Source organism: Tamandua tetradactyla, chromosome 7, assembly GCF_023851605.1.
Source record: "Tamandua tetradactyla isolate mTamTet1 chromosome 7, mTamTet1.pri, whole genome shotgun sequence".
Classification (NCBI taxonomy): Eukaryota; Metazoa; Chordata; class Mammalia; order Pilosa; family Myrmecophagidae; genus Tamandua; species Tamandua tetradactyla.
This window is the reverse complement of record NC_135333.1, coordinates 138217555-138235851: the sequence shown is the minus strand read 5'-3', so window position 1 is coordinate 138235851 and position 18297 is coordinate 138217555. Positions and strand designations below refer to the sequence as shown.

Here is an 18297-nt window from a genome sequence, read left to right as displayed (position 1 = left end):
TAAATGGACTGAGACCTGAAGTAAATTATGCACAAGTTTTTGAATAATTTCATTAAATATGATAACTTTTTTTATTTTGGAGAAATGTGTGAATATGGGGGTAGCTCAAGTATATCTGCTGAAGGCAGTTTCTAAGTAACTTAAAGAGAAGAGCATGGACAAATTTAGAAAAATGAGAAGAACCAAAAAAAATTTTTTTTTTTGTAGAAAAAGTGAAAACTTTTGTAAGATGTTCTTATAACTTCTGGCAAAGATGGGCCTCCTTGCTCCCTGAGGCCAGCTATAAGCAGATTTGTGAAGTGGGTTAGTGTCCTGTAATTGCCTTTTTGTGAACTTTCTTTCCTCCTGAAGTACTCTGCCCTCTTTCCCTGTTCTCCGGATACCTAAACTTGAATCCCACTCCTTCAAGGCTTTGCTCTTAGCCAGAAGTCTCCAAATGCTCATAAATAATGGCATGTGGCCCTCTTAAATAAAGTTACCTTTGAGGCTGGGAGTCCTTTAAGACCCAAAGGAAAGAATGATTGAAAGTGGAATTTCAGGAGTTGTGCTAACGATGAGAAAGATATAGGAGCTAAGAGATTTGCCTTGTAACTCTCAATTCATGGTTTAGAGGAGGTTGCCTACTACAGGCTAGAATTGTTCTAGGTATGCTTCTAAGACTGAACACTTCCATGCAGGACGTCTTCCAGGTCAGTGTACTCATCACTACCCCAGCCTATGTCTCCATAAATATAATTTCCTTTCGATTCCAAAAAAAAAAAAAAAAAGATGTGTTCTGCAAAGGAAGAGCTTCGCATACATCTGGCAACCATCTCAATTTTGAAAATGAAAAATGGTCTTCTGAGAATTTATTTTTAGATAATTAAATATGCTTTATCCTCCTCCCTACTCACACCATTTATTAAGGAAAAGAATTTGAAGATCTACCTTGTAAAAGAAAAGATACAAGCACCATTGATAGGGTCAGGGAATCATTGTGATGACTCTGTGTAAACTGCAAACGCTTTGGATGCACTATTTCTAATGTTCATTTAGTTGTTTTTCCATGATGGTGAAAATGACTCCTTTTTGACCTCAATATTTTTATCATGATCTTTATTTTTATCCTATTATAATTTTGCACTCCAAATAATTGTCCATGTTCTTTATAAAATATTAAAATGTGTTTCTCCTATTTCTAAATAAATAAATATAGAAGTTAGTGATTTAAAAGACTTTGCAAAGAATACCTACCTTAAAAGACAATTGGGATGATTAAATGAAATTGTAAACATAAAAACACTCTTGAGATTTTAATGTATTATGTAGCTATAAAGCATTATTATTGTTATCAACTAGTACAGGTCTCTTATTTTTTAGATGTCAAAGGCAAAGAAAGGTTGAATATTGTATTAAACTAACATGAGAAATTGAGAATGGAAAATGAAACAACTAAGAGAAAATCAAGATACATGGTATTTAAGAATGCAGCAAAAATAAAAAGATCAGTTATCAGAGAGAACTCCTCTAATTAAGATGGCCTATTTACTGTCTTTATGGGAAAGACACAGGTCAAGATCAGAGTCCATTATGGGAAATTTTTGTAAGATATTTAACTGGACTGTGTTAGAATTAATCAATGAGAGAAACAAGTAGATAAAAGCTCACTTGATCTTGACTTTCTGTGTGAATGCAGAGTCCTAAAGGGGGGCTGCACAATCCAGAAAAAAAAAATCACTAGAGGAATATAGGCTTGTGGAAACCAAACATTCACAAGAATTCATCTTTGGCCCATTACTATCAATTCTTCCCAGGATTGTAATACTGAATCAGATGTTTCTGGTTGCCTGTGTCAGAAAATCAAACTCAAGCTAACTTAAACAAAAAGGGATTTATAGGTCACAGTGAAAAACTGGACTAATTTGGGGCATGGCTGGATCTAAGGGCTCAGAGAATATCAGTAGGACTCACTAGTGGTCTCTCCATCTCTCTGGCTTATCTCTACCCTGGCTCAGTTTTGAGGGAGGCCTCCCCTCCCAATGGCAAAACGGCAAGATGGCAGCCTAAAACTCCAGGCTTACAGCCTACATTCTCAGCAACTCTTACAAAAAAAAAAAGTATATCTTGTTTCCAAACCTTAAAACCAAAATACTGGATTTGAGTCTAATTTTCTGTGATTGGACAAGCTTGGCCAACTTGCCCACTCCTGAACCACTGTCAGGTTCAGGACAGTTGAATCACTATCAATGATAGATGCAATATTTCCATTGACCAAGACTGGTTTCTATGCCCATCTTTGGACCAAGGAGTGTGGTCAGCCCAACCAACCAAGTGGATTCTTTAAGAAACATCTGTTACTAGGTACTATTACTGGGGAAGGGTGACTGGTTTTGTTTGGGTGGCAAAAACAACAGATGTCCTCCAAAATCATAAAAGCTATTCCTTAAGCATTGAATTGTTCACTAACTAAATACAAGGTCAGTGTCAAGTGAGCTATCTGACTGAGGCTCTCTGCAAAGGAAAAGTAAGGATTGTTGTATCACACAGTTTTCTTGTTTTGTTGATAATGACTAATCCAGTGAGTGAGCTCTTTACATTGGCATGGAAACCAGATGCCAATCTAGTAAGAAAGCAAATGTTTCAGAAAAGTTCTTCCTGCTTGATCTGCATATAAAGTCCTTTTCTGGATGAGTATGTTTTTTTCTTTCATATTCTGTTTAGGGTGTATGTTCCTAGCATATTTAATTCAGGGATCAAATTTCCCTTATCTTTTCATATCAACGTTTCACTTTTTTTTTTTAACATGGGCAGGCACCAGGAACCGAACACCCGTCTCTAGCATAGCAGGTGAGAACTCTGCCATTGAGCCACCGTTGCTCACCCAACGTTTCAGTTTTGTAGTCACAATTGCTATGACCCAGAAATTCTAAAGTCAAGGCAATGCCCTTCAATAAGTTATCAAAAGAACTACCCAAGGGCAACCTGAGTAATTACTCTGCCACATATTCCCTTTCACAATCAGCACACCATTCATTTCTACGTAACAAGGAAATTCCTTAGAGACAATTTCTTTGTTCTCTATATTCAGAAACATGATCAATACATTGGCCCATTTTCAGCTCATTTCCCAAAAACACATTATTGAAAATAAGTAAAATTTTCCCCTTTTTAATCTCAAGTACAAATTTAAAATACCCTGTTTTCTCTTGTACCTTCATATATGGGATGTAGTCAATCATTTATTCAGCTAAAATTTTCTTCAGGGCTTACTGTGTGGTAGAGTCTGTGCCAGATTCTAAAGGCAGGCAAAACAAAACAAAAAAGCTCTTAAGCTCAGAGATGTGATGAGGAAGGCAAGTAGTAATACAACATAGTAAATAAAGGAATAGAGAACTTCTCAGAGTCTTCTGGGAACACAGTGGAGATGAAGACACACTCAGCCTCACCTGGCTTCTTGGAGTTGGATTCCAGTGTGCATCTTAAAGAATGAGTTAGCTAATGCAAAATGTTAATAATAGGGAAAACTATGTGTGGCATATATGGGAACTCTACTTTCTGCATTATTTTCCTGTAAACCTACAGCTGCTCTAAAAAGAAATGGACCTTGGTATATCAATGATATAAATAAGAAAAGATAAAATTCTATTTTGATTTAAATAATTTTTTAAAAATAATGAGTTAGGAGCACACACACAGATAGGAATGGAGATATTCAGCTACAGTACATTCTAGGCCAATTTGAGCAAAGACAAAAAGAATGACAAATAGTGTATTCAAGGGAATGATGTGGTATGAAAAGCAGAAGTGCCAAGAAATGAGGCAAGGGCAGATTATGGAGGGTTTTATAAGCTGGGTAAAGTACTTCAGTCTTTATCCAAAGCTATTGAATAAGATAGTCACATTTGTGTTTTAGATAGGTTAGCCTGACAGCCGACTGAAAATGGATTTCTGGGAATAAGACTACAGCCAGAGAGACCAGCCAACAGCCTAGTGGTATAGTGTGACAGGTGAGGCGAAGGGTCTGAACGCGGGTGGCGTTACTAGGGATATAGACAGTGAAGGGGGCAGAAGGGCAGAGTCCAGGACGAAGGAATTAAGAATGACTGGATGAATGGTAATGAACTACGGATGATAGATGTGTACGGGTATGAGCTGCTCTAGGGGAAAGGTAATGAGCTCCATTTTGCTCCTGTTGAATTTAAGGTATCTGAGGGCAATTCCCATGGCGTTGGCCAGCAGGTGGTGAATATACAAGATGCATCTACCTGTTACCGATTTAGAGGTGTTTAGAACTGTAAGAATAGATGAGGGTATCCAGGAACAGTATCAAATGAGTAGAAGACAAAGGGTAGAATACACCTAAAGGACAGTCAGAGGAAAAGGACACCATGAAATAGTGCAGAAATGGTCAATACAGATGCAGGAAGAAAATACAGAGGATGCCCTGTCCTAGAAGCAAAGGGTGTACAGTTTCAAGGTAATGTCTGAAAATTGTCTGTAAGAGTTTGCATTTTGAAGGTCATTGGAGACTTAAGTGAGAGAGGTAGGGGCAGAAGCTAAATTACACTAGATTGAAAAGTGATAGGGAGGTAAGGAGAGGAGAATAGTGTAAACTTTTTTAAAAATGCTTTTTATTACAGGAAAGCTCAAGCACACACAAAAATAGAGAGAAAACTGTAATAAACCTTCATATACCCATCATCCATCTTCCATTATCAAGTCATGGCCATTCTTGCTTCATCCACATCTCTACCCATCCTTACCCTCCCCAACCACTGGACAATTATGAAGCAAATACAACCATAGTACCATGCATGCCTGAAAAGCAGAAACAAAACCAAAAAAAAAAATGCAATAATTCCTTAATTCATAAACTGTCACTGGGTGATGGGTATATTGGTGGCTTATTATAGTTTTCTTTCTATTTTTGTGTGTATTTTACCTTTTACATAATAAAAAAAAATACTTTTTTTCAAGTTTATACTGGCAGTCTTGATCTCTTCCCCATGAATCACTGTTTTGAGAAGTCTGAATTAGGGGAAGGGAGATAGGCCAGACAATACTCAGCAAGGGACAATGAAACAAAGAAGGCTTTTGCTTTTGTTTTTGGATGGGAGTAATGGCATATTGTTTACTTGCTTTGTTTTACAGTGTTGGGATATTGGTTTTATAAGGATGAGAGGATCTTGAGCATGATTGCATGCAAAGAGGAATCTTCCTCCCGCCACCCTAGCACCATTCCCTAGAATTATTTTACCATTTATACTGAATTCCACTTTGCTGTTGTGTCCCAGTCTTGTACAAACAGATCCTTTAAGACTCCCTGTGGTATTTACTGCAGTATGGTCCCCTCTATGACTTAGCATCCCTTTCATTATCAGAGGACCAAGGAAAAAATTTATCTCAGCTTTGCCTCTTCTGGGCCACTCTAATACAGCTCATTTTATGGACTATGAATTTTATAATTTTGTCTGAAGAGAAACTCAAAACCAGATTTGCAATTCTGTGGGCTCTTGGCATGTCTTTTAAGGTATTGTATCTTCTGGTCTCATCTTATAGTTGTTCCTTATTTTAGCTCTACTATTTTAGCCTCATTTTATACCATATTACTGCATTGTGTGTAATTTTGTAAGCCTCCCCAAATCCTTTATAGGATGAAGCCACATGTAAGAAAGAAATAAATGGATAACTCTTCTTGCTCTGAAAAAAGGAAGGAGGGAAAAAAAGGCTGGCAGAAAGGAGCGCCCACTGGAGAAGAAGCGGGGAAGACACCAGGGCAAGGGAGATTGACAGAGCAAGGTCCTGGAGGAGGCAGAGAGTGATGGCAAGGGGCTGGGGCTGTCATGAGAAGGCAGGCCTCAGTGCCTGAGCCGGAGGGAAGAGGTGGAGATGGGTGTAAGACAGCAAACTGCAGGCTTGGGGAGACGTCTAGTGATGCAGGGAGCAACGTTCTCACCACCGTTCATTATAATCATGTCTCAATTCAAAGAAAGTTTTAATGAGACCAGTCTTTCTCTGTCCAATCTGAGAACAAAAAAAAAGCTCCTGTTTTAGAATGACAGGCTTTAAGTTGTAACATTAAAACAATGCTAAAGTTCCGTCTCCCAATCTTTGTGTGGTGCATGTTAAAAATCAACTTTAAATCAGTGCACTGAATGAAAAAAGACCAGTTGAAGATCTGAACTGAGCACCCAGCAATGCTTCCATAAATACACCAGTCTTGAGCATTTAATAAATAGTGATAATTATTGTAGAGCCAATACTGCCACTTAAAAAGCCATCCTATGAGTTAACTGAGCAATGAAAACATTCTTGCCTATTGAACTTTTTTCCTATTATCATCCCAGAGAGCATTTCAGTTGAATCTGTTCCGTTTGTTCTTTTGTCATAATATGGAATGCTCTCTGATCAGCTGTTTTAAAAGCAGAGTCAAAAGAAGTCAAAAGAAGAGTTGTTCATGAGAGGCATGGAAAGAAAACACACCCAAACCCTAAAATGAAAATGGGTCTTCTTGGGGCAATAGTAAAAACTCATGCTTGATAAACACGACTTTACCAAAACAAGCCTAGAATACTGAAATTCAAGCCAGTGTTGCTGAAAATAAAAATTATTGAAAAGCAAGCAAGCAAACAAACAAGCCAAGTCCAGGTCTAGCCTGCCAGAGCTGGCTTGAGACAGAATGCTTGTCTTCAGGGTATACCATTATGGGTCATCTCCAAATTCTTATTATTTGTTAAATACTTGGGATTAGCCATTAACACAAACTTTCAAGACTCTGAGGAATGGAACACATGGGAAGTAAAGACCTGATGTTTCATATCTACCATTAATCTTGACTTGAAAATCAAAACAGCCAACTAAAGCAGCAATAACCCCCTCAGGGCATAGGAAGGGCCTAAAAAACGATGTGTCCCTAAGCACTAAAGAATTTGAAATTCTGTAGTTGCTCAAGAAATGATCTCTCAAATGTGTCACTAGAGGTGAACAGCTTTCTCCAACTGTCCTCCTCTCAGAGCCATGTGCCAAGCCTGTGGCTTTTCAACTTCTGACTATAATCCCGTTTAAAGAGCACTGTCTCATTGGGCTTTTCTGCTGTGACTCAAAAACTATGTCAAAGTGTCTTCACATTCATAGAGGTCTTGAGGACTGTGGCTATGAAGTCAATTAAGAATCTACTTAGTAAAGAGGAGAAATATGCAAATTTTATAAAATAAATTAATATTTTATAAACTCCTTTCAGTCAAGAGTTTAATTTATTTTTTTGGTACTGTGAAACTTTAACCCCTTAGCTGGAATAATGACTTCTACTTATCTATCATTATTCCAAAAGTTCTAAGAAGATATAGTAATAATACAGTTGCTTTCTTGCAATTATGAGTGTATATATTTAGAGTGCACAAAGCTTTTAGGATTGTACAGTAAGTCAGATATATTCTAGGTGATATTTGTTCAAATATAGCAAAGTATGTATTTGAGCAAGAACTGTATCAAAATGTGTTTAAATATGCTTATCTAGATTGATGATTTATTCAGAAATATTTTCTTAGCCAACTACATTCAAATATTTTAGCTTTATAAGAAAATATATGGTGTGATGTATACTAGTGCATGCTGTGTTAAAAGCAACCAAAAATATCTCAAATTTTGAATCTCTAACTTTAACAAAAGGGTATTCTTGGAACATTGATTTTCATTTACTATGCCATAAAGGAAGGAGAGATGGAAACTTCCAAGGAGAGGAAGGTACATTAAATTCATAATTTTAGAATTTACTCAGGGATTCTTTTAAATGCCAATGTGGAATTACCATCGGCATTCCGTTTTCACCTTTAAAACTTCTCAGAGGTACACATGGCTCAATCTCCTTTTCTAGCAAAATGCTGATAAATACAACATTATTTTTAAAAAGAATGAGGGGGACATTAAGTATGAACCCCCACTATGGGCCACAATTTCTTTTTTGCATCATCCAGCAAGGGCTGGGTGGGCATAACCAGGGATAGTAGGAGGCTGGCTATGCCCCTTAAAATGTGTACCAGGACAATTCTTAAGCCAAAATTGCCACAGTCTTTGATCCACACCATCAGATCTGGCCACAGAGAAGCAGAGGGAGGGCCAGCAGGTCTGGGTGCAGCTTTCTGCACTAAGGGTTCCCCCCACAATATGCCAGGAGCTTGAAACTATGCACCCGAGAAGGAGTGGAGGGGAGAGATTGTGGATTCGACTTTCTGCCGCACTGGATTTTCCTCTCAACCCCTCAGCCCTGTGCCTCAGTTTGAGAATTACCTTGCCTGTCTTATAAATCCTTGGCTACAGCTTTGAAGGTGATTCTGCAGTGCAAAAGGTTAAAAATAACAGCATTCAACGCTGACTGTTTTGAAGAGTACATTTTGCTTTGCCCATCAATAATTGCCCCTCTACATGCACCTCAGCCCAAGAGATTTTCAGGCGAATTATTGGCTCCCTCTGAGGTAGTCGCCTGACTTTGAGTACATTAGCAATTTGAAAACAATAACTCTGTCATGAAAAGTAGAAATCATCATATTAAGTATAGTTTTCCTAAATTCTTCATTTCAGTTCAGTGAAAATGACCTTTTATGATTTGAACTTAAGTTGTTAAAGACTACTTTAAATGGAAAAGAGAAAGAGCTTCAGAAACAACAGTCTTCTGAAGTTTTGTTTTTTTGTTTTTTTTACCCAATCACACTGGCAACAACAGGGGTTGTTTTGCAAAAAGTTTGCTTTGAAAATCAATGCATTAAATCTCAAGTACTCAGGGCTATTTTGACCTTTCCCTTTGAGACACACTCCAAGGAAGTCTGAAAGGTTGCTGACACCTTAGGCAGTCCTGTCTCCAGAGTCTTCTTTGTTATGGCAACAGGAGTGAAAGGGGCTCTTCTGCAGCCCTGAACAGACCAAACATTTCTGGGGGGGAGGTGCATGCGCCAGGAATTGAACTTGGGTCTCCTGCATGGCCCAACATCTTTTAAGGAGTCCTTAGTGAAATCACTGCTACTCGGGCCCTCCAATATTTGTTACTGGGAAGGGATGCTATGAAATTGGTGGCTTTATAGACACTCAAAAGATATGTGAACATTTGAACATTGTTTTTGTAAAACTTGAGATGAAAACAAGAACCCATTGCAATCCAGACATCAGTTTGACATACAGAAATAATACCTACTCTTGCTCCTTCTCGACCCAATGATAACCAGCCAGCTGGATTAGCCTGACAAACTTGCTTCTTTCTCCTGTCTACTCTTCTCCTACCTTTCAAAAATAGCTCAATATGTGGCACAACCTTTCTCACTTTCATTTTTCCCATGTTTCTGTATTGATTATTTATACTGGGCAGTAAATGTACATTGCAGGGTTTGGTAATCTCTGGCAAGCGGTGCAAAAAAAACCCCTAATATTCAACCACAAAGTCAGTGCAGTGCTGTCTCAGAAACTCCTGAGACTGATCAGCCCTATCTGCCTTCTAAAAACCCAGATTTTCCTCATCCTATTTCCTCTCTATTAAACCCAGTGTCTTCGTCTTACCCTTAAATGGCTGTCATCCCTTCTGAGGTATTACTTGTTAAGAGGCAAATCCTAGGTGTATTATCATTTTTAAAACGCCACTTTTGAAGCTTGAGGCTTGATGATTTGGAAAGCCACCTCTGAAAGTTTGTCAGTCATTGATAGCATCCTTTTGGTATTTTCTTCTCTTCAAAGCTTTACCATCTATATTACCGTACTTGAACTGCTAAACAAACATTGTAATCACCACTTTACAAAGTATGCTGCTAAGTCACAGAGAGGTTGGGTCTCATAAGGTTACACAGCTAGTTGGTGTCAGCCTGGGCAGCAGCTCTCCTGGCTCTGAAAGCTCTCAAAATAAATCACTTTCAGCACCACTGAGGCAATTCTCAAATTTCATCTTCTAGAGAGTTCTGGGTGCATGGTACTTCCCATGGATACCTCCTATCTCTATTTACTTGCCCATCTAAGTCCAAATGAGTTTCAGAACATACGATATAGCTTTTGAAAGCTTACCTAGCAGATGGCATAAGTCCTATCATATCGTATTTCTGATATAACTGTTTTTGTACATTTTATGTGGCATTATATTTGGGCCTCAGGATCATGCTGCCCCTGTACTAAGTGTTTATTTTAAAAATCAAATAAGGAAGATCTGTAAGTGTAAGAGGACCTGAAAGTTGCATCCAAACCTCCCAGTTGGGAAATATATTTTTTAGGTATTCTATTCAGTGTGATATAAGCTTTAAACCATTCTGTTCTTGAAGCACAGTTTCTGCTGATATATTGGGAACCATGACTGTCAGAGAAAAGAGGAGTGGGCATTGTGTGTTGGTAATGAAATCATCCATCACCGAAACATTTAGAAGAAAGGTCATTAAGTTCATCATGCTGGGAAGTTTTACTACTGCTCTTTCATTTGCTATAAAGACCTGGAAGGCATTGTTCATCACATCAGCATGAGATACATAAAACTGCCCCCCAGTTTTATGTGCCCGCCAGGTCACAGTTCTCGGAGCACTCTTCCAAAGACTCAGTTTCTGACAAAAGATGCATAAAGATCCCAAGTGACATTTCTTATCCAAACCATCTCTGAGTGACAAAATTCATCAACACAGCTTTTCATGTAGCTTGAGATTTCCAAATAGGCAAATCACACATCAATCTTTCTAGCAATTTATTGAAAAAGAGTGACTATTTTCTACTCTAGCGTCTTTTAGCTGCCCAAGGATCAAGGAGAAGGGATTCAAGAATACCATATGTGGGTACCATGACTGGTAATAGCCAGAAAGATTCCATCCTTGTACCTTCTCTCATTCAATCCTGTAAGCCATCCTTAAAGATAGATAGTATCCCCAATTTGTACATGAAGAGATTGGTTTGTAGATTGGTTAGTTGACCTGCTCAAGAACCACAGGCTACCAAGTAATGGAGTAAGGTCTGGTCTGATCCCCCTACCCAAATGAAGGAGTACATCATCTGATGATTATGATGACCATCACCTTCCCCAAATTTGGCAGAGTGCCAGCTTTCATGAGAGAGCACCTGTACAGCCCTCATCTCTGATGGGTGTACATTGATGAAGGATCCTATGTATGGGTGGTAGGTTTGGTAGAAGCACCCACCTCCACTTCAGCTTGGCCCTACTACCAGAAAGACCCAACTCTAATTGTGTCTGCCCTTCTCAAAGACAATTCATAGCTTCCCACTGCCTCCAAGATAAAGTCCAAACACCTTACCTGGTATATAAGCCCTCCAAAACACAATATAAGGCTACTTTACAGCCTATGCCTGACACTGCTCTGTGCATTCCGCACAAATTCGTGTATTTGCCTTTCCCAACAAACATCCTAAGCTTTCCTGCTGCCTTACTGGCTCAAGTGACTTCTTCCACCTGGAATTCTCGAGCTTTCTCTACTTATTTAATTCCTACTCAGCACCAGAGCCTGGCTCAAAAACTTTCTTTTCCCCATATGTAGAATTTGATGTACATACCATAGCTTTCCTTTTGAATGATAAATTCCTTTAGGACTTATACAGTTCTTAATGTCCACTGAAGATGCTCAATAAATTTAGTTGGGCAAATAAATGGATAAATCTCATGTGTCCACACCACAATCTCACAATGCAGGAAGGTGCAACAAGGTCTCATTAGCAGACCTGCCGAATTTCAGGAAATGAATCAGTAGAACACTAGCCTTTCTGCAGTCTGCTCTTTCCAACTTAAGTATTTCTGCAGCCTGTAAAGCAGGGCCTTTTCCTCTTGCCCCAACTGGATGTACAGATCCACCACACTGGTGCATAGTTACAACGTTTTTCCTAAGATTCACAAAGTTTTGGAGTAATAATAATAATACAAACATTTTTTTCCTGGATTTTCAGTAGTTTGTCTTTCTTACAAGTTTGTATGATTTAGAAGAAGTAGTGGAGGTAAACAAATGCCGAATAAATATTCAAAGTCCCAGATGGAGGACAGATACCTGCTCCATAGAAAGAGATTGCCAACTCTGTATTCCCAGAGCACAGCCAGCGTGGCAATCCAAATGGGTGTGTCCCTTCTCCTGAGTCCTCCCTAACTAAATGGATTCCTGTAAAGTGTGGCTGGAGATTTGACCTAATGACATCCAACAAGCAGGGTCACCGAGTCCACTGAAGCATGAGTCTGCATTTGTCAAGTCAGTGTAACAGAATCTGAGCCCTGCACAGTGGAGGGTGGGCCAGAAGGTTATCTGATAGCCAAGGGCACTGCTGGGTTTAGAATAACGGCACGTGGCTGTAATCGAACTCCATCCATGACACGTAGCCAGTTACTTCTCTCCATCATCCATCTTTTATTCATAAACATGGAGGAGCGTTTTATTAAGCTGCTTATTTTGCCCTTTCAGGTTACACCATTATACTGTCCCAACTTTTTCTTTATGTCACATAAAATGAACCTGGCATAGTGAAAGCGTCTTCTCACCACCATGTCAATATGAACATTGGGCAGTGATCACCTGATCACTGTTGCACCAAGAGCCAGCTTGAGAAGGACTTGTAGTCTAAACACAAGGCTTAAGTAGCTCTTTGAACTTCATTAAGACTGTAAGTTCACAGAGATGTGAGACTACCAGTAACCTGAGGTAGGAGTAGACTTTACTACCAAATAGCCTCAATCATCCACGTTATTTCAGCCTTAATGAGGAGATTAAAAAGGCAGAATTAAATCTTTTGGTCTTTAAATGTTAAAAGTTCAACAGGGAAAATTCTTGGCAGCAGCAAATTCATGAAACTTAATCACAAGTAGATCCCAATAACAACGTGAGTCCACACTGCCTCAATGAATATGTTCTTTCCTCAAAGTGCATATTTCTTCTTCCTTAATTGTAGTTGGGCAGACAAAAATGCAAAGCATTGGCCAGAATTGTTTTCTTGTCAATACTCCCAAGTTTCCCCTGGACAAGAACTGTATTTTCATTATTCTGCTCCTGGGGTCTGGCTTATCACTCAGCACCTATGTAGTGGATGTTATTTCATAGTAAGTAAAAACAAGGGTTTGAAATCAGACCTCCTGGTTTGGCCCTTCACCAGCTGTGTAGGCCCCTTTAATGGGCTCAGTTTCCCATCTGTTAAGTGAGAAGAAGAATACCAACTCAGAAAATTGCTGTGATAATTGAATGAGTTCATACATGTCAGGGGCTTAGGTGGCCCCTATGACATAGTCAACAAATACCAGCTGATTCTCTTTTGAATCTAGCTATGATCCATTGCTTTGGGGGAGTTTGTGGATCCTGGGGAAATATGACTTTACTTCACCTATAACAAGGGAGAAAAGCATTCACTATCTTTCTTCTTTTTAATGTCAAAGTCTCCAGATCAGTGATTCTTAAAGTTTGGTCTGGGGACCCCTGGGGTTCCCGGTGACCCTTTCAGGGGGTCCATAAGGTTAACAACACTAAAATGTTATTTGCCTTTTTCACTGTCATTCTTTCATAAGTGTACAGTGGAGTATTCCAGCAGCTACATGATATGCGATGTCATTACTTAACAGCTAAAGAAAAATGTGCTTGTACATTCTTATGTTTTTGAAATGTCTCAGTTATAATTTCTAATGCTGTAAATATCAATAGATATAACCCACATAAACAAATCTCTTTGAGGTCCTCAATAATTTTTAAGAGTGTAAAAGAGTTCTGTGACCAAAAATATTTTATCGCAAATCCTTAATTGCCCCTTCATTTCAAAAGCTTAAATGAGGAAATACCAAACTCGTCTCTTAGCTTTGATATCCTACCTTCTAAGGCAGTCCCCTAGAGCTGCTTTGCCTATATTTTGTCACTGTGTGTTTCAGGCAATCTGGGTCTGACTTCCCGGGAGAGGAGTGGCTGTGGGATTATGAGAAGCAAGTCCATCGGCATTCCGTGATAAGGAGAGTGAAGAGGTTCTTGAGTGCCCACGAACACCCCTCCAGCCCCAGGAGGAGAACCTATGGGAGGCAGGCCAGCGACAGCTCCACCTTCTTCCCTCCGGGCGACCTCAGCCCAGCTAGGGATCTTCTGGATGTGCCGAGAAACCCCCACCGTGCCTCACCCAGCTGGAGACAGTCCTACTCTCTGGAGGAGAGCCCCAAGCTGCATTCCAGCATGGGGAACCTGTCCACGATCAGGGAAACCAGCCGGGCAAGCACTTTACAGAGCCTGACCCCACAGTCCAGTACAAAGGCTTCCCCCATCAAAATGCCACAGGTCCCTGAGGTGTTGATCACAGCAGCCGAAGTGCCAGTGTCCAATCCAGATGGCCTCCAGCGTGAATCCCTTGAGTCCCTCTTGAACTATGAGTTTACTGGGGTTCGGCCAAGCAGGACTGAGGAGCAGGAGGACCCCACAGGCTCTATTCTGCCCTCCTTGGAAAACGGGACACCTCCTAGGGTCCCCAGTCCCGGGAGTCTTTCAGCCAAAGCTAAAGGAAGCACACCCAGTTTTGCTTCTGAGAAACACTCTTATGATAATGACAGCATCTCGAAAAAGTGGAGCCTTCCAGGATTCCTGGAGTCTAGTGACACTAACCTGACAAGCCTAAATTCAGATCCCACCATTCCTGAGCCTGTTCTTTTACTTGATACAGAAACATCTTCAGAGACTAGTGGAATCAACATTGTGGCTGACTCTCAAGTCTCCCCTGATATTCTGTATTTGATGGAAAACCTAGACACCAAGGAAACAGATATCTTAGAGTTCAGCAGCAAGCAAACTGAGAAATCTCCTGGAGGAATGCCAGAAAGTTCTAAGACCTGGTTCTAGACTAGATTCTTACTTTCCCAAAAGTTCAGTCCTGGTCCCAGAGCATACCTGGAGGTCTGCTCAGGAAGACAGAATTTAAAAATACATCTATCACACTGTATAAGCTACTTAGAACTTTGAAGGGCATTATGCTCCTAACTTTATGAGAACTGAGACAATCAAACATATTTTCATCATCCATCACAAAGTGGTTCTCATAGAAGATACACAGACCACAGTTCCATATCTTAAGCGAATAAGGAATCTTTAAAATGCGTATATAACTTATAAACTCATAGACTGTTAGCTTTGGAGAGGACCTCATAGATCCTTGTCCAATCCCCTTGTTTTGCCTAAGGAATCTGAGGCCACCCCCCCCCCCCCCCACAGAAACTCTCTATTTCTTTGTGCTGCTTCTTCTTTTCTTGCACTATAAGAGAGATGGATTAGATAATGTCTAAAAGGCCCCTCTCTAATAAGATTCTTTGGGGCTTCCTAACTATCTCACTCCTTCTTTAATAACTATTATTATTTATCATTTCCTAATTTTTCAGGTTCATCAGCAAGAGAAAGAGTCCTCTTTCTTCAATTTCCTTCTCTACATTCAGGTCCTTATTTTTCTTTCTTCCCCCTTTATTCTCTCATCCTTTTTCCCTTCCCTTCTCCCTAGTCTTGCTTCTTCTCTAGGGAGTAAGCTGTCCTACCTTCAGGTTAAGTTCTGGTTATACTGTTTTTCTCTTACCAACTATGTTGCTTACTTCTTGCTATAGTTTTCAAAATATACGGCATTTGCAAAGCCTCTCACAGACTAAATCAAAGATGTCAGCAAATCCAACTTCACACACCTCCAGCCTTGCATGGAAGGGGAGTGGAAGTGGAAGAGATCAAACCATACCCTTGGCAGCCATTGCCATTTCTTTCTGCTTCCAGTCTTTGGACTTAAACATTGGCGAAAACAAGCCAAGTGGGCACGATACTTACATAACCAAATGCTATGGAACCAAAGGATAACATGGCTTAAATTTGTTTAACTCGGACTCTTAATCAAAAATCCCAATCATGTTACAACGTGGGACCAGTTACTATGTCTACTAGGTTGTTTGGGACGAGGTAGGACACTGGAGCTGGAATATTAAGGGGGTCCAGGACTGCATGATGGAGATTGGACATTGACTAACTCCCTCCAAGGAGCCTTGGGAAAGCTTTTAGTTTGAGGCTTCCCTTGTCTAGAAATCATGTCTTATGAATGCTGCTCTCAATATCTCTGTCATATGATGAAGCTTGAATATATATGACTTATCAAATAAAATAATAATAATCGCTACCATTCATTGAGTGCTCACCATGCTCCAGATTCACAAATAATCTCACTAATCCTCACAGAAATCCTATCCTACCTCCATTTTATTTATTTATTTATTTGGTGCATGGTATGGGAATCAAATCCTGGGCTCCTGCATGGAAGGTGAGCATTCTACCATTGAACCACCCGTGCACCCTAACCCTATGTCCATCTTTTTTAATGATGAAAATAGAAACTTTGGAAAAGTCAAGTAATTAGCCTAAAATCACATCAGCAGGAAATGCGCTAGAACTAGGCTTCAAACCCAGGTTTATAAGGCCCTCAGTCTTCCAGAAATTTACCCAGAATTCCAAAGATTTCCCCAGGGGAGCCATGTCCAAATTCCAGGTTCCTGCTAAATCTCTCTAGCCTTGGCAGCCTCTCTGGGTCCTGCTTGCTTAAGCCTCCCTGTGGCTTTTATGCATTCATAGAGGAGGGTTTGCTCCAACTTTTGAGCCCCAGTCATGGTCCTCTTCATTCTTCATGACCAAAGAAAATTGGAGGGATCTTCCCTTTCCCTCCCAATTCCACCTGATATAAAATGTTAGGAGGCACATTTTCATAGGACTTCACCTCCAACTGGATCATCTCTACTGCAAAATAGCAGTAACATTTACTTTTACTGACTTTCCTCAAGGATTGAATGATGTAATAGTCAAGTGCTATGTATTAATAGTATTCTATGTTGGTCCATATTCTTAGCTCCTGGGAAGGCACCGAGGACGGCAACCCTAACCTTCTCCCAATCATTAGCCTTAGTATTGTTTCCTTGGGTATTTCAACTTAAGTCCCTATATTTCTTGTCTTTGGCTCCATCAGTTGCTCAAATTCTAGTAAGTTTCTACTTAGCAGCTTTTCAAAGATAATCTCTATTCCTAAATCCAACGAGACAAAGTATGCACAAATACAATCATACATTTTGTGAAAGACTAGGAGGTTGTTCATTTATCTCTGCATATCCCTTCCTTTTGCACCTTTGTCCAGAGAGCTAATTTCCTCAATATTTCCTCAAAATCTGAAGTCTGCCTCCCATTTTCTCCTTGCTCTGAAAATTGAATAATGACTCATTTACTGAGCCCATGTGGTTGAACTCACCTATGAATTTGAACCAGCAATTGCCCAGAGCAGATGAAGAAATTCTCTATTCATTCTAAAATTAATGTTTACCCAATGTAAATGGGAATTCCAAAGAAAAAATGATTTCTTCTCATTTCCCTGATTTCATTGTCTGTATTCTAGCCTATATTCTCCTGAGCTCTTGATGAGTGGTCACAGGGTCTGGTGGCTTTGCTTTTTTAAGTGATTTGCTTTTTTTTTTTTTTTTTTTTTGCATAGGTAGACACTGGGAATTGAACCCAGGTCTCCAGCATGGCAGGTGAGAATTCTGCCTGCTGAGCCACTGTGGCCCAGCCATGGCTTGCCTTGTCAATTCCAAGAGCAGACTTGTTTCAGCTCTGCATTCAAGTAATCCCACAAGTCCAAGAGGCCAAGTCACTTTTGTTGTATCCTCTGCTCTTCCCTTTGGAAGAGCTGGGGGAACCCAGAGTTCATCTGGGTAAAGGCCCATGAACCTCATGTCTGTTGTCCGAGAATTTAGGGATGACTGGCCCCAAGCAGAATGAAGCAGTTTGCTCTCTCCTCCTCCTTTGTTCTTGTATCTGCTTCTTGGCTCATCACCTCCACCACTCCAGGCTTTCAGCATCCACTTTCAGCCTAAAGCTGTGGAAAATATTTTGTAAAAAGGAACATAGAAATGTAAAACTTATCATCAGTTTAAAGAAAAGAGTCAAATATATATCCCTTCCTTTTCAATATTTTTCCCTTCTAGATTCCTCCTTCTCCAGAAAAATTGATTCAATCCTCCATCATTTTTCTGAGATCTTATAATAAAATCAACTCTCTTGAGAGCCAGCTGAGGCCAGGTAGCCATGTAATGTAGTGGAATTAATACTACAAGACCAGCATTCAAGTTCTTAGCTGTTCAAGTTCATAAACCTTGAACAAGTCCTTGTTCTTCTGAATCTCTTATCCATAAAATAGGGCCTTCTCTGGATTGTTTCACTGAGCAAGTATGAGTATTAAAAGAGTTTATGTGAAAAGGCTGGGAGCCCAGACAGCACCACATGGATTACAGGCATGCTTGGGGCTTGATGTTCCCATGGATTCAGCAAGAGCTTCAGAAAAGGGACTTTGTTC

The 18297-nt window shown here is 39.9% G+C and overlaps 1 protein-coding gene across 2 annotated transcripts in view; it reads left to right on the top strand.

Moving 5' to 3' along the window:
• Positions 1-16997, top strand: part of BEST3 (bestrophin 3) — a 41681-nt gene extending 24684 nt beyond the window's left edge. For both annotated transcript variants that reach the window (XM_077111404.1, XM_077111403.1), the window contains one exon: positions 13832-16997. In XM_077111404.1, coding sequence (XP_076967519.1) covers positions 13832-14780 — 949 coding nt within the window. In that variant the 3' untranslated portion in view covers positions 14781-16997. The remainder of the gene's footprint in view (positions 1-13831) is intronic.
• Positions 16998-18297: the final 1300 nt, after the last annotated feature.